This window comes from Hyla sarda, chromosome 5 (assembly GCF_029499605.1).
Source record: "Hyla sarda isolate aHylSar1 chromosome 5, aHylSar1.hap1, whole genome shotgun sequence".
NCBI classification, from domain to species: domain Eukaryota; kingdom Metazoa; phylum Chordata; class Amphibia; order Anura; family Hylidae; genus Hyla; species Hyla sarda.
In genome coordinates, this window is record NC_079193.1 from 319,869,492 (window position 1) to 319,891,859 (window position 22,368).

General features: G+C 43.5%; 1 protein-coding gene across 1 annotated transcript in view; it reads left to right on the plus strand.

The window, feature by feature from the left end:
- Positions 1-1,627: 1,627 nt before the first annotated feature.
- The window catches only part of LOC130274205 (transcription factor E2F5-like), a 39,763-nt gene continuing 19,022 nt past the window's right edge, over positions 1,628-22,368 (plus strand). The window contains exon 1 of the mRNA XM_056522256.1: positions 1,628-1,897. Coding sequence (XP_056378231.1) covers positions 1,784-1,897 — 114 coding nt within the window. The 5' untranslated portion in view covers positions 1,628-1,783. The remainder of the gene's footprint in view (positions 1,898-22,368) is intronic.

Here is a 22,368-nt window from a genome sequence, read left to right on the forward strand (position 1 = left end):
ACATCGGGGAACTAATCATATGTGACCCGCGAGCGCTGTTCTTCCCTCCCCACAATTAATTATTAGCCCAGCGCTGTCCCCATCAGGGTACTACTCACATGTCACCCGCATGCGCTGCCCTCCTCGTCCTGTTTGTTGCGGCTGCTGGCGCTGACACTCTATACCAGTGGTCTCCAACCTGCGGACCTCCAGATGTTGCAAAACTACAACTCCCAGCATGCCCGGACAGCCAATCTGCGGTATCCATATGCCCAGGCTGCAAAAAATTTACAAAATAAACTTTAACTCACCTCCCGTTGGTCCAGTACCAGCCTCACTTGTTTCCTGGGGACCGGAACATTGGACAGCCGTCAGCGTATCACCGGCCGCAGCGATGTTCCGCCTCGGCCGGTGATAGGCTGAGCCCACTGTCATGTAAGGAGCCGGCCAGAGCTTCTTACATGACAGTGGGCTCAGCCTATCACCGGCTGAGGCGCAACATTACTGCGGCCGGTGATAGGCTGACAGCTCTCTGACGTTCCCGTCCCCAGCGTAAGGCCGACGTAGGTGCGTGAAAGTTTATTTTGTTTACCTTTTGCAGCCCGGGCATATGGATACCGCACAATATAGAGTGCCAGCGCCGGCGGCCGCAACAAACAGGATGAGGAGGGCAGTGCATGCGGGTGATATGGGAGTATTTACCCCGATGGGGATGTGGGCTGATAATTAATATGGGGGGGCCGCTAGGAAATACCGTTATACACCGTGGAACCGCCAAAAGTTTAAATGATACCGTGATACACGCATTTAGTCATACCGCCTAGCCCTAACTGTATACCTCACCATTCTTTTAAATTCCCTGGATCAAGGGGGTTGTAGGGGCCTCACAAAGTCTAGAGCCACCTCTGATGAAAATATAAAAGAGTTATGGATTTTAGAAGGCGAGGAGGAAGAAATAAAAATGCAAAAAAAACAAAAAAAAAACATTGGCTGGATTAGAAACAGCACCACTCTCGTCCAGCTCAGTTCCATTTAAGTGAAATGACAACTCTCTGTTCCTGCTGGGAATTGTAGTGCCACAGGTTATAAACCTGACTGGTATCATGTATATTGTCATTGTGCAGTGTGCACCAGTGTTTCCCAACCAGGGTGCCTCCAGCTGTTGCAAAACTACAACACCCGGCATGCTGGAAGTTGTAGTTTTGCAACAGCTGGAGACACGCTGGTTGGGAAATACTAGTTTATGCAGATCACTCTAGTGGCCGCTCCACAACCCGCAGAACACGTGCTTTTGTGTTGTTCTCCTCTTCCTCCAATAGCCGTGAGCTTCCTCAATCGCTTCTGGACGCTGATTGGTCGCGTCTGTCTGACGTCATGACCATAGAGCCTACGCCACTGGCTAGACCGGAGGTGCTTCCTGGAATAGGGAAACCAGCTACAAACGGGAAAAAAGTTCTCAGTGTCTGCTCCGCACATGAATCCAGCGGAGATTATTCTCATATTGACATGGAGAATGTATAATGTTTCTCACCACAGCGTCCAGGAAGACTTGCCCTCATCCAATATGGCCGCGCATGCCTCATGTGAGGGGCGGGTCCCTTAAATATGTCACTGCGAGGTCCCATCTTTTTTTTTCCTGCAAGTTTCTGTCTCCCCGGGCAACGCTGCGACTAGACGTCACTTCCCGTGTGATCGCGTCTCTCGTGGTGCTCCGCGTGTTGCGGGCAGAGTTTTCTGGTGTTTTACCCGGTAGAGGGGGGGCGGGCTATACAGAGGCCTGCCCCCGGTATCACGGCTTGCGGACATGGCGGAGCCGGCGGGGGTGTCCAGCAGACACGAGAAGAGTCTGGGGCTCCTCACCAGTAAGTTCGTGTCACTGCTGCAGGAAGCCAAAGACGGAGTGCTGGATCTGAAAGTGGTGAGTGACGGCGCCCCCTTCCGGCGAGGTCAGGTGTTAGCTCCAGGAGGTGTCTGGCAGCGGCCATCCCTGGTGCTGGGTGACAGTGGCAGAAGATTTTGTCACTCGCCAGTCAGAGCCCCATAGCGCCTCTAGTGTTTAGTGACAGCTCTAGGAACTGTGAATGCCCATTTGTTCACTTTTCAGGAATATTGCTTGCTGTCAGTGAATGGAAACCATGTCCTCATCTAGAGCTCAGGTGTCACTAACTGACTTCATTGGCAGATAAAAGTGCTCGAACCGGTGTGCCTCCAGCTGTTGCAAATCTACAGCTCCCAGCATTGCTGGACAGCCGTTGGGTCAGTTCTGTTGAATGACAGTGGGGGCTAATAATCCCCATGGGAATAAATAGCAGGTGTCAGCTGTGACTTTATCCATAAGGGGCCGTACACCTACAATTCTGCCATACACCCAAAATTCTGCCATGCACCTGCAGTAGGGTACAGTTCTGCCATGCACCCATTTCCCCAATACACGTTAATGTTTGTTTTTTTTCGGCCAACGCCTATTTTTACAGATCCCCCCCCATATCAGCCGACATTTTATCATTGTTTTTAGACTCTTTTTTTTTTTTATTTTATTTTTTTTGTGTCTAGAAAAGGCGCAAAAAAGGCGCAAGCCGGGTTTATTTGTGTCTTTTGGTTTACACATTTCTGCATTTTTTTTTTTTTTTTTTTTTTTATTTTATTTATTTTTAGTTGCAATCCACTGATTTTGCCAATACACATGATATAGAAGGGTTTTATGAACTGCACCTTTTGTGAAAATAAATTTGGTGCTCCTACATATTACCAGCACACACAAAAAAGTAGGGATCGACCGATTATCGGTATGGCCGATAATCACGATTTTGGGCATTATCGGTATCGGCAATTACCTTGCCGATAATGCCCTGCCCCCCGCACCACCCCCACCGCACCGCGACTGATTACCAGCACACAAAAAGTGTAGAAAAATGCTTCACTTACACCTACAATGATAAATGCCGGCCATAGGCCGGCATTTATTATTGTAGGTGTAAGTGAAGCATTTTTCTACACCTTTTTTGTGTGCTGGTAATGTACAGAAGCATCACATTGATTAAAGGGGTACTCCCGTGGAAACCTTTTTTTTTTATTATTATTATTATTATTATTATTATTATTTTTTTTTTTTTTAATCAACTGGTGCCAGAAAGTTAAACAGATTTGTAAATTAAAAAACCTTAATCCTTCCAGTACTTTTTAGGGGCTGTATACTACAGAGGAAATGGTTTTCTTTTTGAATTTCTCTTTGTCACGACCACAGTGCTCTCTGCTAACCCCTACTGTCCATTTTAGGAACTGTCCAGAGCAGCATATGTTTGCTATGGGGATTTTTGTCCTGCTCTGGACAGTTCCTAAAATAGTCAGCAGAGAGCACTGTGGTCATGATATGGAGAAATCCAAAAAAAAAAAAAAAAAATTCCTCGTAAAAAGTACAGGAAGGATTAATATTTTTTTTAAATAGAAGTAATTTTCAAATGTTTAATCTTTCTGGAACCAGTTGATCAAAAAAAAAAAATAAATAAATAAATGTTTTCCACCGGAGTACCCCTTTAACCCCTTAAGGACTGAGCCCTTTTTCACCTTAAGGACTCTGTCACTTTAAACATTAATAACTCTGGAATGCTTTTACTTATCATTCTGATTCCGAGATTGTTTTTTTTTTTGTGACATATTCTACTTTAACTTAGTGGTAAAATTTTATGGTAACTTGCATCCTTTCTTGGTGAAAAATCCCCAAATTTGATGAAAAAATTGAAAATTTTGCATTTTTCTAAATTTGAAGCTCTCTGCTTGTAAGGAAAATGGATATTCAAAATAAAAAAAATTTGGATTCACATATACAATATGTCTACTTTATATTGACATCATAAAATTTATGAATTTTTACTTTTGGAAGACACCAGAGGGCTTCAAAGTTCAGCAGCAATTTTCACATTTTTCACAACATTTTCAAACTCGATATTTTTCAGGGACCAGTTCAGATTTGAAGAGGATTTGAAGGGTCTTCATATTAGAAATACCCCACAAATGACCCAATTATAAAAACTGCACCCCCCAAAGTATTCAAAATGACATTCAGTCAGTGTTTTAACCCTTTAGGTGTTTCACAGGAATAGCAGCAAAGTGAAGGAGAAAATTCACAATCTTCATTTTTTACACTCGCATGTTCTTGTAGACCCAATTTTTGAATTTTTGCATGTTGTAAAAGGAGAAAATTTTTACTTTGTATTTGTAGCCCAATTTCTCTCGAGTAAGCACATACCTCATATGTCTATGTAAATTGTTCGGCGGGCGCAGTAGAGGGCTCAGAAGGGAAGGAGCGACAAGGGGATTTTGGAGAGAACATTTTTCTGAAATGGTTTTTGGGGGGCATGTCACCTTTAGGAAGCCCCTAGGGTGTCAAAACAGCAAAAAAAAAAAAACACATGGCATACCATTTTGGAAACTAGACCCCTTGAGGAACATAACAAGGAATTAAGTGAGCCTTAATACCCCACAGGTGTTTCATGACTTTTCAAATGTAAAAAAAAAAAATAAAAATAAAATAAATTACCTAAAATGCTTGGTTTCCCCAAAATTTTACATTTTTACAAAGGGTCAAAGCACAAAATACCCCCCCAAAATTTGAAGCCCAATTCAGAAAACACCCCATATGGGGGTGAAAACTGCTCTGCTGGCGCACTACAGGTCTCAGAAGGGAAGTAGTCACATTTGGCTTTTTGGAAGCAAATTTTGCTCTGGAGGCATGCTTCATTTAGGAAGCCCCTATGGTGCCAGGACAGCAAAAAAAAAAAAACATGGCATACCATTTTGGAAACTAGACCCCTTGGGGAACGTAACAGTGTTACAGTGAGTACTTACACCTCACAGTTTTTTTGAACAATGGGCCGTAAAAGTGAAAAATTTTATTTTTTTGCACTATATTGATAGTGTTAGCCCAAATATTTCATTTTCACATTGGGTAATAGGGCAAAAGGCCCCCAAAATTTTTAGAACAACTTTGTCTGAGAGAGAAAAAAATACCCCATATGTGGATGTAAATTGCTCTGTGGACGCACTACAATGCTCAGAATAGAAGGAGGGAAATTTTGTTGAAATCGAAGTCGGGGGTCATGTGCATTTATAAAGCCCCCAACAGAAAAAAAAAAAACACATGTGACACAATTTTAGAAACTACACCCCTCAATGAACGTAACAAGGGGTACAGTGGAAAATAACACCTCAGTTTTTTTGAAAAATGGGCCATAAATTGAAAAATAAGATGTTTTTACACTAAAATGCTGGGGTTACCCAATTTTTAACATTTTCACATGGGGTAATATGAGGAATTGGGTTACAAATTTTGGAGGGCTTTTTCCCCTGACTATGAAAATACATCCACATATGGGGTAACGTGCTGGACGGGCGCACAACAAGGCTCAGAAGTCATAGAGGTCACTTTGTATTTGTGACCTATGGCATATCAGTAGCTGACGGTTACATACATTCCGAGGAAAATACAAAAATGAAACACCCACATGTGACACCATTACAGAAAGTACCCACCCTGAGGAATGGGTATAGGGGTAAAGAGGACATTTCTAACGCACAGGTGTTTCCTATATTTATTTTCCAGGAATGGATGAAGGGTAGCTTTAGCTTTTGAAAATTGCAATTTTCAACCTATACTCTGCTTCATTTTTCTGGGAACAACTAACATGTGACTCCGAATTGTCGCCTGGAAATACGATAGAGCTCAGCGAGAACTCTTCGCATTTGAGGCAGATGTTTGTTACGGACCTAACAGTTACATACATTCAGAGGAAAATACAAGAAAGGAACACCCACATGTGAACCTATTACAAACAGTACACCCCCTAGTGTATAGGTGTATAGGGTGAAGTGGAGATTTGGAACAGATGGGTGTTCCCTTCATTTATTTTCCAGGAATGGATGAAGTGTACTACGGGGGGGGGGGGAAGAAAATTGCAATTTTAGTACTGATATGCCAATTATTTTCCCAGAATGATGACCCAGAGTACAGCCAAAAGTAAAAATGATGCCCGCCCCAAACCCTATACTCTGAATCATCATTCTGGGAAGGGGATGTGTGGGGCCGTCCCTATTCTGTTACCTCAAATGCGCAACCCGCTCAGGTGGGGAGAGAGAGCGTTGCGCATTTGAGGCAACTGCAAACCTCCAATGCTGTTGACTCTGTGACCCATGACCCATTTTTTAGGGGGAAGAAGAAAAAAAAAATATTGGAGTATTGGGAAAAAGGTATTTTTTTTTTTTTTTTTTTTTTGGGCGGGGGGGGGGGGGGGGGATAGGGTATTTTGGTATAAAATTTGGAAGTCAATGTACCCTGGACTGGTACATTGGAGCCGAATTCTGGGGAATGAAAATTAGGGCAAAGGATGGAAAATGTAGTACTCCATGGAAGTGTGATACTCCCTGAAGCAGTCTATGCAGAGGCCCGGATTATCTGGGCAAGTGTCACACTGAATGGTGGTGTCCCTCTGTCTCCCCTTCCTGTAACGCACTCTGCATTTCTTCTGGGTTCGTCCCGACCTTCTAGTGTTGGGGATCACACCAGGAAAGTGTTGGCCCGGGACGATCCGGGGACCTAAAGTTCCAGAGGTGCTCTGACCCGCTCCTTGGCGGTCACCAAAGATGAGGGCCTTTAGAAATACCTCTTGGAACTCCAGGTATGTCCCTGTGTTGCCAGCGTTCTGGTACAGTATAAGAGTTGAACATGGCAACCTGTACCATGGAGACCGCAAACTTTTTATACCATACACGTGTTTTCCGCATGGCATTATATGGCTTTAGGACTTGATCAGAAAGATCAACTCCCCCCATATACCGATTGTAGTCCAGAATACAATCGGGCTTGAGGACCGCTCCCGCGGTACCTCGCACAGGGACAGGGGTGGTGCCATTCCCATGAATTGTGGTGAGCATAAGGACATCCCTCTTGTCCTTATACCGGACCAACAACAGGTTCTCATGGGAAAAGGCACGGGACTCACCCCGGGGGATAGGAGCATGTAGGGGATGGGGCGGAAGGCCTCTTTTATTCTTCCGGACTGTCCCACAAGCGACCGTGGATCTGGCGGCGAGGGATGTGAAGAGAGGGATACTAGTATAAAAGTTATCCACATAAAGGTGGTAACCTTTATCTAGCAATGGGTGCAAAAGGCCCCAAACGATTTTCCCGCTAACACCCAGAGTGGGGGGACATTATGGGGGTTCAAAACGGGAATCTCGTCCCTCATACACTATAAACTTGCAAGTGTACCCGGAGGTACTCTCGCAAAGTTTATACATCTTCACGCCATACCGCGCCCGCTTGGTCGGGATGTATTGCCGGAAGCTGAGTCTCCCCTTGAAGCTGATGAGAGACTCATCAATAGAGACCTCCCGCCCCGGGACATAGGCCTCCCAAAATCTGGCCCCGAAGTGATTGATGACCGGCCTGATTTTATACAGGCGGTCATACGCAGGATCAGTTCGAGGGGGACATGCCGCATTATCAGCATAATGCAAACATCTCCGAATGGCCTCGAACCGGGAACGTGCCATGGCCATACTGTAGAGGGGTGTCTGGTAAAAGACGTCCCCACTCCAATATTGCCTGACACTGTTTTTTTTAACTATACCCATATGCAGCGCGAGGCCCCAAAAGGTCCTCATTTCGGCTGCATCGACTGGAGTCCAGCCGCCGGGTCTAGCTAAAAATGAGCCTGGGTTAGCGGCGACGAACTGTTGGGCGTACAGATTCGTCTGTGTAACCATCAAATTAACAAAGTCGTCACTGAAAAAATTACCGAAAAAGTCCTTTTCAGTGAACCCGACAATGTTAATTTTGATTCCTGAGTTGCCAACAAACTCAGGAATCACGGGCTCGTGGTCCGCTGGCTCAGCCCAGTCAAGTTCTCCAGTACGAGGTACCAGTGACCTTGGCAGGGCGGCTTCACTAGTATGAGCACCAGGGGGACTCATACTAGCATGGGGCACAGGGTCAAGGGCAGAGGAGGTTTGCGGCACCGCACGGCGGCGTCTCCGCCGCCTTGGTGGCTCATCATCTGAACTAGATGATGAGGAGGACGATGAAATAAGGAAGGTGGGGTCTTCATCGTCCTCTGAGCCGCTCTCGGTGTCGGAGGCAATCAGGTCATATGCCTCCTCCGCCGAGAACACTCTGCGGGCCATTTCCCTACTCTAATGTGGATACGGGGGGGGGGATTGGGGTGTGTGTGTGTGTGTGTGTGTGTGTGTGTGGAAAAACTTTATTGGTGTATGTGCTGCGTGTGGTGTGGTGCGATATTACCTCCCTAACCCTCCCTAGCCTAACCTAACTAAACTAAACTAACCCGCCCTAACAGAAAGGAAAAAATATATAAAAAAGGGGACTTTTATTTTTTTATTTTTTTTTTAGAAAGGGGACTTCTAACGCAAAAAAAGCCCTGCGCCAAAAAAAAGTGTTTATCTAATCAGTGGTGTGCGCACTGATTAGCACTTGTGGCGGCAGGGGGCGCAGAAGTCAGTGGGGGGTCCGGCCACTAAGCCCAGAACAGTGGCTGGTGGCTTGTACACAGACCCCCACACAAAAAAAACGAAAAATAAAATTAAAAAAACGCTTAACCCCGAAAAAAATACACCTGCCTGAACCCAAAAAAAACGCTGATCAGTGATAAATCACCGACAGCGGTGGGACAGGCTGCACACACAGGTACGGTCCGGTACACGCCTGCTACTGGTGGCACGGAACACCTATGGGTGCAAAAAAAGAACGCGGTAACCGAAAAAAGTGCCTTTACCACCAAAAAAAAACGCTGATCAGTGATAAATCACTGACAGCGGTGAGGCACGCCGCACACAGGTAAGGTCCGGCCACACAGTACACGCCTGCTACTGGGGGCACGGACCGCCTATGGGTGCAAAAACACGCTAGAAAACCCGAAAAAAAGCACCGGCACCACAAAAAAAATGCTGATCAGTACTACGGATCAGCGGCGGGTGGGCTTTAACAAACGGTGGCGGACTGCTCTTTTATAACTAAGAGGGTCCGCACACACGCTTGGGGGAAAAAAAAAAGAAAAAAAGATCTGCGCCCAAAAAAAACGCTGGCGGCAGACTGCAGCGACCCAGCAGGGCCGGGGTCACGCAGGTAAAGGTGCTACGGACCCACGGACACCCACTGAGGTACGCTGGAAAAAATAAAAAAGACTTATTTTTTTTTTAACCCTAACCTGTCCCTACCTAATCTAAAGCTATCCCTGGGGATTTCTGTGCCAAGGGGCCACAGAAAGGGGGCAAGGGGCACTTCTTTTTTTTTTTTTTTACTGAGGGGATGGTGGGCAGCACGGGGCTCCGTCCTGCACACCAGATCTCTCTGAAATGGCGGGCAGAACGTAGCAACATACTCCTAGACCACCAGATCCCCTCCCATTACATTGTGATTGGTATGGCCACTTTGGCCACCCAATCACAGCTGTACTGAGGGGGGTGGCCACAATGCCAGCCCCCAGTACAGCATGGATGGTGATTGGTGGTGTATACTACACCACCAGTCACCTTCTATATCCAGGTCACAGGGTCACACGTGACCCTGATGACCTGGAACCGCTGCAGAACGCCGGTTAGTAGTTACCGGCGTCCTGCAGCGATCGCCGGTATAGGAGGTCCTCCGGACCTCCTCCAGCACACTGCCGGGATGTCTGCTGATAGAAATCAGCAGACATCCGGCTCCGATCCCCGCCCGGCGAGCGGCGGGGAACGGAATCGCAGCGCATCGCTCGTCTGAATTGGCGAGCAATGCGCTGCGATCGCCGACATGGGGGGTCATCATGACCCCCCCTAGGCGATATGCCGGGATGCCTGCTGAACGATTTCAGCAGGCATCCGGCTCCGGCGCCCCTCCGGCTATCGGCGGGGGGCCGGGATATGACAGGACGTACTCAAACGTCCTGAGTCCTTAAGGACTCGGAAAAGGGGCCGTTTGAGTACGTCCTGCGTCCTTAAGGGGTTAAATGGTCACAGAGCATTTGATAAATTTTGAGCAGGTCACATTTTCTGAAATTTCTCTCTTCACATACACCAAAAAGCTAAGCTTAGTCTGGGCTGGTGTAGTTTAGACTTTTCAGTGGCTTTGTGCCTTTTTTTATTTTTTTATTTTATTTTTTTTTGCGCCTTTTCACAAAAAAGGTGCAGTTCATGAAACCCTTCCATATCATGTGTATTGCTAAAATCAGTGGATCGCAACTCAAAATCAGCAGAAATGTGTAAACCAAAAGGCGCAAATAAACCCTGCTTACGCCTTTTTTGCGCCTTCTCTAGACACACAAAACAGTCTAAAGACAATGCTAACTGCTGCCATATGTCACTGAAAAAAAAAAGGGTTCATATAGTCACATTTCTTCTTTCGTGACATCATCTGACTAAGGCTGCATTCACACCACGTTTTTGCAATACAGTTCGCGTATCAGGTTTTTGATGAAAAACTGATTCCTCAAAACCGGACTAAACTGTATCAAAACGTGTGTACACATTTTAACCCGTATATATGGTTGAAAACCGTTTATGGTTTGAAAAGTGATGTCCAGTTGGATCCGTTTTTTAAGAAAAAAAAAAGTTTAAGTTTTTATTAGAGATGAGAGAATTTACAGTAAATCCGATTCGTCACGAACTTCTCGGCTCGGCAGTTGATGACTTATCCTGCATAAATTAGTTCAGCTTTCCGGTGGGCTGGAAAAGGTGGATACAGTCCTAGGAGACTCTTTCCTAGGACTGTATCCACCTTTTCCAGCCCACCGGAGTACCGGAAAGCTGAACTAATTTATGCAGGATAAGTCATCAACTGCCGAGCCGAGAAGTTTGTGACGAATCGAATTTACTGTAAGTTCGCTCATCTCCAGTCCTCTTACCTGCCTCCAGCGTGTTCCTTTGGCGATTGATTGCTCCTAGCCTGAGATTCAGGCTGGAGCAATCGACTGCCGATAACGCTGATCATTGCAAAGCTATGGCTTTGCAGTGAACAGTGCTGGCAATCAGTGTGTGCAGTGTTATAGCCCCCTATAAGAGCTATAACACTGCAAAAAAAAAAAAAAAAAAAGTTAATAAATGTCATTTAACCCTTTCCTTAATAAAAGTTCAAATCACCCCCCTTTTCCCATAAAAAAAACACCATGTAAATAAAAATAAATATAAACATTTGTGGTATCGCCGCGTGCGTAAATGTCCGAACTATAAAAATATATCATTAATTAAACCGCACGGTCAATGGCGTACGCGCCAAAAAAATCCAAAGTCCACAATAACGTACTTTTGGTCTCTTTTTTTATATCATGAAAAAATGAATAAAAAGCGATCAAAAAGTCCGATCAATACAAAAATGGTACCGTTAAAAACGTCAGATCACCCCATACGCAGAAAAATAAAAAAGTTATAGGGGTCAGAAGATGACAATTTTAAACGTATACATTTCCGTGCATGTAGTTATGATTTTTTCCAGAAGTGCTACAAAATCAAACCTATAAGTAGGGTATCATTTTAATCGTATGGACCTACAGAATAAAGATAAGGTGTCATTTTTACCGAAAAATTTACTGCGTAGAAACGGAAGCCCTTAAAACGTACAAAATGGCATTTTTTCTTCAATTTCGTTGCACAATGATTTTTTATTTTTTTTCCATTTCGCCGTAGATTTTTGGGTAAAATGACTGCAAACAGTCACTGCAAAGTGGAATTGGTGGCGCAAAAAAGAAGCAATCATATGGATTTTTAGGAGCAAAATTGAAAGGGTTATGATTTTTAAAAGGGGAGGAGGAAAAAACGAAAGTGGAAAAACCTGTAGTCCTTAAAGGGGTATTCCGCCCCTAGACATCTTATCCCCTATCCAAAGGATAGGGGATAAGATGTCAGATCGCCGCGGTCCCGCTGCTGGGGACCTCCGGGATCGAGTTCGCTCTGTGCGTAATGACGGGCGATACGGGGGACGGAGCAGCGTGACGTCATGGCGCCGCCCCTCGTGACATCATTGCCCGTCCCCTTAATGCAAGTCTATGGGAGGGGGCGTGACGACCGCCACGCCCCCTCCCATAGACTTGTATTGAAAGGGGCGGGCCGTGACATCACGAGGGGCGGAGCCGTGATGTAACGATGCTCCGGCCTCTGTACCGCCCATCATTACGTGCAGAGCGAACTCGCTCTGTGCTGTAATGATAGCGCGGTGCCGCAGCGGGGATCCCGGGGGTCCCCAGCAGCGGGACCGCGGCGATCTGACATCTTATCCCCTATCCTTTGGATAGGGGATAAGATGTCTAGGGGTGGAATACCCCTTTAAGGGGTTAATTTAGCTCACTAGTCAGAATTCCTCTCAAAAGGAGGAGGCGTGGCCTCACTGTGCAGGTCTCCGCCCCCTCCCTCAGTATGCTGTCTGCTCACATCTCCCCTAGCATTAGCAAAACTACAACTCCCAGCTTGTCTTCACTGACAGTAGCGGGACACAAGCTGACAGTGGGACGATTTTTCCTCCAGCTCTGAGCCCTGCACTCACAGCTGTCAATCAAGGAAGTGTGTCCATGACCTAGGTGATGATGCATGGACACAGCAGGACTAGTATGTGTCCAAGCAGGCAGGGGGAGCAGTTGTTTGACTGGGTTTTTGTCAGTATGAAATACTGAAAATGTTCTAATGAAAGCAATTGCAAAACCTATTGGTTATACATGCTTCACAACATATCAAAAGTGTTTGTATATGACAGTGCCCATTTAAGCCCGAGCAGATCATGGATTCGGTGAGCGGTGTAATGCACCATACTATATACACTACCTTTTTTCTATTTTTTAAGCATTAATAACATTGTACTGATCCAGAGTTCCGCCCTCTCCTAGGAGATTTACCAGAAAAATCCCAGCATCCTTTGGATTTTGAGGCTTGTCATTTGTGGATTTTTACTCCTGCTACATGGAAAGGGGTGAAATGTATGGCCAAAATCCACGACAGAATGGGCAGGCATGTATATCTGTGGATGAAATTGTGTCAGCTACTGTAATTCACTGCAGATTTTACCTGATCAAATTGACAGATAAGATACAAAGCAAATCTGTCCCATGTGGACTTGGTCCAGAGCAGTACTCTCCCCTCAATGCACAGTGACCTAGTATGCAAAGAGCTTTGAGTAATTTAACTTTAAGGGGTACTCCACTGGAAAACTTTTTTTATTTTTAATCAACTGGTGCCAGAAAGTTAAACAGATTTGAAATTACTTCTGTTTTAAAAATCTTAATCCTTCCAGTACTTATCAGCTGCTGTATGCTCCAGAGGAAGTTCTCTTCTTTTTAAATTTCCTTTGTCTGGCCACAGTGCTCTCTGCTGACACCTCTGTCCATGTCAGAAACTGTCCAGAGCAGGGATTTGCTCCTACTCTGGACAGTTGTTAAATTGGACAGAGGTGTCAGCAGAGGGCACTGTGGTCAGACAGGAAGGAAATGAAATTAAAAAAAAAAAAAAAAACTTCCTCTGGAGCATTGAAGTACTGGAAGGATTAAGATTTTAAAATAGAAGTCATTTATAAATATGTTTGACTTTCTGGCAACAGTTGATTTAAAAAAAAAAAAAAAAAAAAAAAAAAAAAAAAAATTTAACCCCTTAAGGACTCAGCTTATTTTGGCCTTAAGGACTCAGACAATTTAATTTTTACGTTTTCATTTTTTCCTCCTCGCCTTCTAAAAATCAGAACTCTTTTATATTTTCATCCACAGACTAGTATGAGGGCTTGTTTTTTGCGCGACCAGTTGTCCTTTGTAATGCCATCACTCACTTTACCATAAAATGTATGGCACAACCAAAAAACACAATTTTTGTGGGGAAATTAAAAGGAAAAACGCAATTTTGCTAATTTTGGAAGGTTTCGTTTTCACGCCGTACAATTTATGGTAAAAATTACGTGTTCTTTATTCTGAGGGTCAATACGATTAAAATGATACCCATTATTACATACTTTTATATTATTGTTGTGCTTAAAAAAAAATCACAAACTTTTTAACCAAATTAGTACGTTTATAATCCCTTTATTTTGATGACCTATAACTTTTTTTTTTTTTTTTCCGTATAAGCGGCGGTGTGAGGGCTCATTTTTTGCGCCATGATCTGTACTTTTTTTGATACCACATTTGCATATAAAAAACTTTAAATACATTTTTATACATTTTTTTTTAATAAAATGTATTAAAGTAGCAATTTTGGACTTTTTTTTTTTTTTTTCTGTTCACGCCGTTCACCGTACGGGATCATTAACATTTTATTTTAATAGTTCGGACATTTACGCACGCGGCGATACCAAATGTCTATAAAATTAATTTATTTAATTAATTTTTTACGCTTTTTGGGGGGTAAAATAGGAAGAAACGGACGTTTTACTTTTTTATTGGGGGAGGGGATTTTTCACTTTTTTTTTTTACTTTTACATTTTTTTAAATTTTTATTTTTTTTTACACTTGAATAGTCCCCATAGGGGACTATTCATAGCAATACCATGATTGCTAATACTGATCTGTTCTATGTATAGGACATAGAACAGATCAGTGTTATTGGCTATCTTCTGTTCTGGTCTGCTCGATCACAGACCAGAGCAGAAGACGCCGGGAGCCGGAAGCAGGAAGGTGAGGGGACCTCCGTGCGGCGTTCTGAATGATTGGATCCCCGCAGCAGCGCTGCGGGCGATCCGATCGTTCATTTAAATCGCGCACTGCCACGATCTGTCTTGATCCCGGCACCTTAGGGGTTAATGGCGGACACCCGCGAGATCGCGGGCGTCGGCCATTGCCGGCGGGTCCCTGGCTGCGATCAGCAGCCGGCATCAGCCGCGCATGACACGGGCATCGCTCCGATGCCCACGGTTATGCACAGGACGTAAATGTACGTCCTGGTGCGTTAAGTACCACCGCACCAGGACGTACATTTACGTCCTGCCTCCTTAAGGGGTTATAGAGAACCTATCACATTAAAGATGCTGTCCAGTCTGCAGACATTTTGTTATTGTGTGTGTGTGTGTGTGTGTGTGTGTGTGTGTGTGTGTGTGTGTGTGTGTAGATGGATGGATGGGAAAAGTTAACTTGTCATTTATTCATGTAAATCTCTGCTTATTCTGGGCTAAGTAGTCATGTGGGCGGTCCTACGTGATGATTGACAGCTAAGTGTATAAATAAGAATGGGACCAAGCAGGATGGGGCTTTGGATTATTGGGGCTGTCCAGCAGCTTCTCGCTGCCCTATTGGCTTTTATCTCTTCCTAATATACATGGAGGGGGCAACTCACACAGGCTGTAGATGGTGAGGAAAACACACACAAAGGCAGCTTGCAGAGAGAGAAAGCAGAGCATCTGCAGCAGGCTATAGACTCCTGAACACTCAGATCTCATATCTAGCATCTGTTACTGGGAGGACATAACCACATGAGAAGAAGCTGACTGCAAACCACATATCAGGGTGGTCTGAAAATAAAGGAATGAAGATTCCAGACTGAAACATTTTTAAAGGGACACTACAAGCAAAACATTTGCTCCCCCTCTTACAAGGCGCTTTGTTTCATCACCTGATACGACATTTTGTCTTTGCTGTACTCAAACTGCATCACTAATTCATACAGTAATTCTGTGAGACGCTCAATGAGTTACATTAACAGTGACCCCCCCCCCCCCCTGTTCATCCACAAGCTCCAGTGTGAATCAGCTGGTTACATTGGACTAGAAAGGATGTCCAATTGGTGCACCCAGGAAGATGGTCAGCAGGGATCTGTTTACCCTCTCCAAGATAATGCTGGAAGGCTAAAAGGCCTATTTTTGTCTCAGGTGTCCATGGCTTCTAAATCGGTGTTTCTCCAGTCGTCTTCCATGACGGTACCATAGGAGGAGAACGTCCATACCCTAAAAAGGACAGGAAATACAGAGTTTACAAAGGTCCCTCCCTACCTCTCTCCTCAGTGTTCTCCCGTCCTTATAGAGCAGGACAGAGATCAGGTTTCTCTGACTCCTTATTACTACTTTTATTTTTAATATGGAGCCATAGTAAATGGACAGTAGGAGGTCAATAATTTTACTTTCAACCTCCAATGAAACAGTTCCTGCCTTGCTAGGACACCTGCCCCTCCTTCTGTGTTCTTGTGGTAACGATGGAAGGATGTCTATATGGAGGATGTGGTCCCTCCTTGAGGCTCCTTATCCTCCTCTTGCATGTTTGTTCTTTCGACGTACCTTGGAATCGGAATTTCCACTGAAATTCTACCGAGGGCACAGTGCAGAATTCCATTGAAGGCAATGGGGTTCTGCTGCAATGGAATTTCTGAGCAGAATTTTCTGAGCAGGTTGTGCTTGGAAATTCCGTTATGTGAACATGCCCCAACATGGCAGGAAGAGCTAAATGCTAAAATCATTGTCAGGGAAAACAATGTATTTTAAAAGAAGAAAAAAAAAAAGCCTTCTTGGCGTCAGTCGTTTCACTACAGATGAGCAATGACTGTGAAGTGGACGGCATTATCTTGTGCTTTGTGGAAGAGCATCACATACAATGCTGGAATCCTAAAATCTATTAAACAGGGATTCAAAATGGAGCTTTCAGCCTATCCCCCTACAAGTTTGTGTTGACCCAACTCCTATTCCCAATTCTACAGAAAAATTTAGTCCACAAATTCAAGGGAGGAGTATGCAGGTCATTCACGTTTCTTCCTTGTACACAAGCCCAATGAGCCCTACAGGACCATAATAAATCTAAAGCAGTCCAACAATTCAGTCACCAACCATTACTTCAAAATGGACTCAATAAAGACAACTATTCCCCTGATCAACAAGGACTATTGGATGGCTACAATTGACCTCAAGGACGCCTATTAGGCTGGGTTCACACCACATTTTTGCTATGCAGTTCTCGTATACAAACCGTATTGAAAACTGTATGGATTGACTCTCCATTGAAAACCGTATGCCAAAAGATGCATCAGGTTGTGTCCGTTTTGCCTACTGTACGTTTTTTTCATGTTTTTCCCGTACCCAAATCCGTAGCCTACCACTTTTTTTGGTCCGGGTGAAAAATCGCATTGAAACTTATATAGTTTTTTTTCTTTACATGGGAGTCAATGGGAAACGTGCAGAACCATATGTGCGTACAGTTCCATCCGGTTTTTGACTTGGCACAGTTTTTTTTCTTGGAATTTCAAGCAAACATGTGAAACTAAGTGAAACCTATGTTTTTTTTTCTTTAAAAAAACGGATGCAACCGGACATCATTTTTCAAACAGTGTATGGTTTTCAATCGTATATGGATTAAAATTTGTACACACGTTTTAATACAGTTTAGTCCAGTTTTGAGGAATCAGTTTTTAAATTTTTTTTTTTATCAAAAACCTGATACGGGAACTGTATTACAAAAACTGGTTGTGAACCCAGCCTAACCATGTACCGATTAATACAAGATGCCAAAAGTTTTTCAGTTCACTTTCAGTTCCGGGCACTCGCCTTTGAGTAGCCAATAATTAGTTTCTTATTTGGACAATCTACTTATAGTGACAAATCAATCTCTTGTCTTACTTCAGATACTGACCATAATAGCGTCTTGGAGAAACTACGGTAGGCTGGAATATCAATTACCAGGAATAAGACCTCCTCCCAGCTCAAATAGAGTAGAGTTCTTCTAAATTCAAGAGATCAAACCCTCTTTGTTCCACAGGGAAAAGTAGATTCTTTATGGGAACAAATTTACTTATTCCAGAAGATAAATGTTGTCCCAATCAGTGGCAATGTCTCTACTGGGATCCTTACAGGAGACATCTCATGAATAAAAACTTTTCCTCCTATCTGCAGGATAAGGGATAGGTTTTTAGATTGCAGGTGGTCCAACCGCTGGGACCACCACAATCTCCTGCACAGGCCCACTGCTCTCTGGGAATGGAGCATCACAACCCCCACACGAAGCAGCGGCTGCCATGCAATCTCCGTCTATTTTTAAGGACGTGCAGGATACAGCCGAATGGCACTCCTATAGAGATATATGGAGGTGGCGTGGTGACTGCTGCTTCGTGTGGGGATCGAGGCACTCTATTCGAGGGGAGAGCAGAGGGGCCCGTGCAGGAGATCACGGGGGTCCCAGTGGTCGGACCCCCCCGCAATATAAAACGGATAGGTCTTCTCTCCACCCCATTAAACATTTCGCCTGTGAAGGATCTGTATTATGGAAGAAAAGTACTACAAGCAGTAGTCCCACCCTATGGTGTTTTATTTGGTACTCTTCTAAGATGCTGTCATGGAAGACCACTGGAGAAAATAGAATTGGTTCGGTAATTCTGTTTCTAGCAGTTGTCCATGACAGCACCTGTATATTCCCTCCCTATACTCAATATTGAGGTTATGCTTTGTATCCCTGATTATGGGTAGTTGGAAAACACTGAAAAGGAAGGTAGGGAGGGACCTTTTAAACTCCTGTTAGTACTTCCTGTCCCTCTCAGGGTATAGACATTACCTTCTATGGTGCTGTCAGAAACCACATTACCGGTTAAGAATCTATTTCTACTTTCCCAATCGGGGTGCCTCCTGTTGTTGCAAAACTACAACTCCAAGCGTGCTCAGACAGCCTTTTAGCAGTGCAACTTTAAAGGGGTACTCCACTGGAATTTTTTTTTTTTTATTATTTAAATCAACTGGTGCCAGAAAGTTAAACAGATTTCGAAATTACTTTTATTTAAAAATCTTAATCCTTCCAGTACTTATCAGCTGCTGTATGCTCCAGACAAAGTTCTTTTCTGTCTGACCACAGTGCTCTCTGCTGACACCTCTGTCTGTGTTAGGAACTGTCCAGAGCAGGAGCAAATCCCCATAGCAAACCTATCCTGCTCTGGACAGTTCCTGACATGGACAGAGGTGTCAGCAGAGAGCACTGTGGTCAGACAGAAAAGAAATTAAAAAAAAAACTTCCTTTGTAGTATACAGCAGCTAAGTACTGGAAGGGTTAAGATTTTTAAATAGAAGTAATTTACAAATCTGTTTAACTTTCAGGCACCAGTTGATTTAAAAAAAATAAATTGTTTTCCAGTGGAGTACCCCTTTAAAAGATTCATTCAACCATTTAAATAAGAAACTGAGAATATGCTTTAAATACATGGTAACTTAGATTGCTCTTATATTGTGTGTTCTTGTTGTATAAGTGTTCTGCTGATCGTATTGGTAATTTCTGTACCGAGCGGTCTCCGTTCATGCTCTACTTGACACAGCTGGCCCACGCAGCGGGAGGATCCATATTCTGGCTGCGGAGGCCTCTCCTGCAGAGCGGGATAATTTATTTCAACATCCAGACAGCCGTCCCTCTAGTCAAATCTATGACTTGTTCATCACTGAATCACTGAATCGCAACGCCAATAATGGTCATGTAAACTGTGAGGGGGCCAGGCGTCAGATCTGAACGAGTCGAGATGGTATTGATTCATCTGCTTCTGTGAACACAGTGGAAAGAAGAAACTTTCAGAGAATATTGATGTTCAATTAAAGGAAAACTATATTGTTTTTCCAGGATTTTCATTATAGGTTCCAGGCTGTGCCCCAAGAATACAGTCTGGAAATGGAGAAATCTGACCACTATAAGGCTGCATTCACACTATGTTTGAGGCAGCCGGAACTGGTGGAAGGATTGGAAAACTGGTTGTTGTTGTTGTATCACTGCCGGATCTGTACTATACCCCATTGATTCTAATGATGCAGATGGAGTCAGCTGGTGACTCCTGTCGGGTAATTATTTTTTTTTTGGCAGTATCCATTAAAAATTTTGTTTGCTGGACTTAAAAGCGCAGCACGCCGTGACTTTGTATAAGTAAGAAGCGGATACTGAACAAAAATGAGGAGACCAAAGTCACTAGCTGGCTCCATCCAGCTCTTTGAAAGGAATGGGGTACAGTGGGGATACAGCAGCAACCAGTTTTAAATGCTCCCGCCAGATCCATCTGCTGTATGCCCCAAACGTGGTGTGAATGCAGTCTAACATATATATAGATACTAAGAAATTCCAAGGAAATTTGTAAGTGTATGTATATGTGTATGTATATGTGTATGTATATGTGTATGTATATGTGTATGTATATGTGTATGTATATGTGTATGTATATGTGTATGTATATGTGTATGTATATGTGTATGTATATGTGTATGTATATGTGTATGTATATGTGTATGTGTATGTGTATGTGTATGTGTATGTGTATGTGTATGTATATGTGTATATGTATGTATATATGTATATATATATATATATATATATATATATATATATATATATATATATATATATATATAATTAGATAGTAAAATCATCGGTAGTTGCAGTATATTGTAATACCTTTTTTTATTGGACTAACAAGATTATGTAGAGACAAGCTTTCGGGATTCCTCCCTTTATCAAGTCATAAGCATTTGACTTGATAAAGGGAGGAATCCCGAAAGCTTGTCAAGATACTGCAACTACCGATGATTTTGCTTTTTGCATCACTGGACTAATAAAAAAAATAAAATTATATGCCAGCTCGCTCTGACTGCTCTGCTCATTACTGTAAGGGGTTAATTAGATGCTAGCATGCTCTGACTTCTTCGCTCTGCACATTACAGTAGGGGTTAATTATATGCCAACACGCTCTCTGACTGCTCCGCTCTGCACATTACTGTAAGGGGTTAATTAGATGCCAGCACGCTCTGTCTGCTCCGCTCGGTACATTACAGTAGGGGTTAATTATATGCCAGCACGCTTTGACTGCTCCACCCTGCGTATTACTGTAAGGGGTTAATTATATGTCAGCACATTCTCAGACCGCTCTACTCCGCATATTACAGTGGGAGTTAAAGGGTTATTCCAGGCAAAAACTTTTTTTTATATATCAACTGGCTCCGAAAAGTTAAACAGATTTGTAAATTACTTCTATTAAAAAATCTTAATCCTTCCAATAGTTATTAGCTTCTGAAGTTGAGTTGCTGTTTTCTGTCTAACTGCTTGCTTTCTGATGACTCACATCCCGGGAGCTGTCCAGCTCCTATGGGGATATTCTCCCATCATGCAAGGGATATTCTCCCATCATGCACAGCTCCTGTGACGTGACATCATCATTGAGCAGTTAGACAAAAAACAACTTCAGAAGCTAATAACTATTGGAAGGATTAAGATTTTTTTAATAGAAGTATTTTACAAATCTGTTTAACTTTCCGGAGCCAGTTGATGTATAAAAAAAAAAAATTTTTGCCTGGAATACCCCTTTAATTATGCCAGCAAGCTCTGGCTGCTCCACTCTGCATATTACAGTAGGGGTTATTTACATGCCAGCACGCTCTCTGGCTGTTCCGCCCTGCACATTTACACTAAGGGGTAATCATATGCCAGCGCGTTTTCTGGCTGCTCTGCTCTGCACATTACAGGTGAGGGTTTATTATATGCCGGCACGCTTCCTGGCTGCTCCGCTCTGCTCATACTCATTGCAGGGGCTTTGTTACATACATGCAGTGCATGCATGGCTACGTTATGAAAGTTTTGTGAAATGTGTTTTCTTTACAGGTACAAATAGAAATAAGAATTAAAAGATAAAGGGGAGGGTTTTCTTCTAGGTATCAGATAATCGAGCTTATATATATATATTTAAAAAAAATAGTTGTCTAAGTGAAATGTAGATAAATTATTTTCTTTAGGTGTTACAGTGCCCATTGGCTTTTAACTGACCCTCCGGGGATGGGGCCAGGGCAGCGGGGGGTGTGACGCGGTGCAGTGCGGCGGGTCGGGGGCATTATCGGCTTATCGGCAAGCTAATTGCCGATACCGATAATGCCCAAAATCGTGATTATCGGCCATACCGATAATCGGTCGATCCCTAATATAAACTGTACACACGCTCGCAGGGTTTAGACTGTACTCGCGCTCGTGGGATTTATACTGTTCTCTCGCTCGCAAGATTCATACGGCACACACGTTCATAGGTTTACAGCATACATGCTCGTAGGATTTATATTGTACATACGCTCAGGGTTTATTCGGTACACTCGCTGGTAGTATGCATACTTCACACACGCTCGTAGGGTTTATACAGTATACACGCTCATAGGAGTCATACAGTATAATCGCTCGGAAGGAATATGCGGTACACACGCTTGCAGGTTTATACTGTACATACGCTCAGAGGGTTTATGCTGTACACTCGCTGGTAGTATTTATACTGCACACACGCTTGTAGGTTTCATGTCATACATACGCCCGTTGGAAGTATACTGTACATAACACTCTTTATACACACGCTCATAGATTCATGTTGTACTTATGCTTGTTATTTATTCATGCTGGTGTTAATTACAGTATACCGTTCTTACGCTTGTGTTATGTTACATCGGCTTGTTACTTTGATACTGTGGATAAG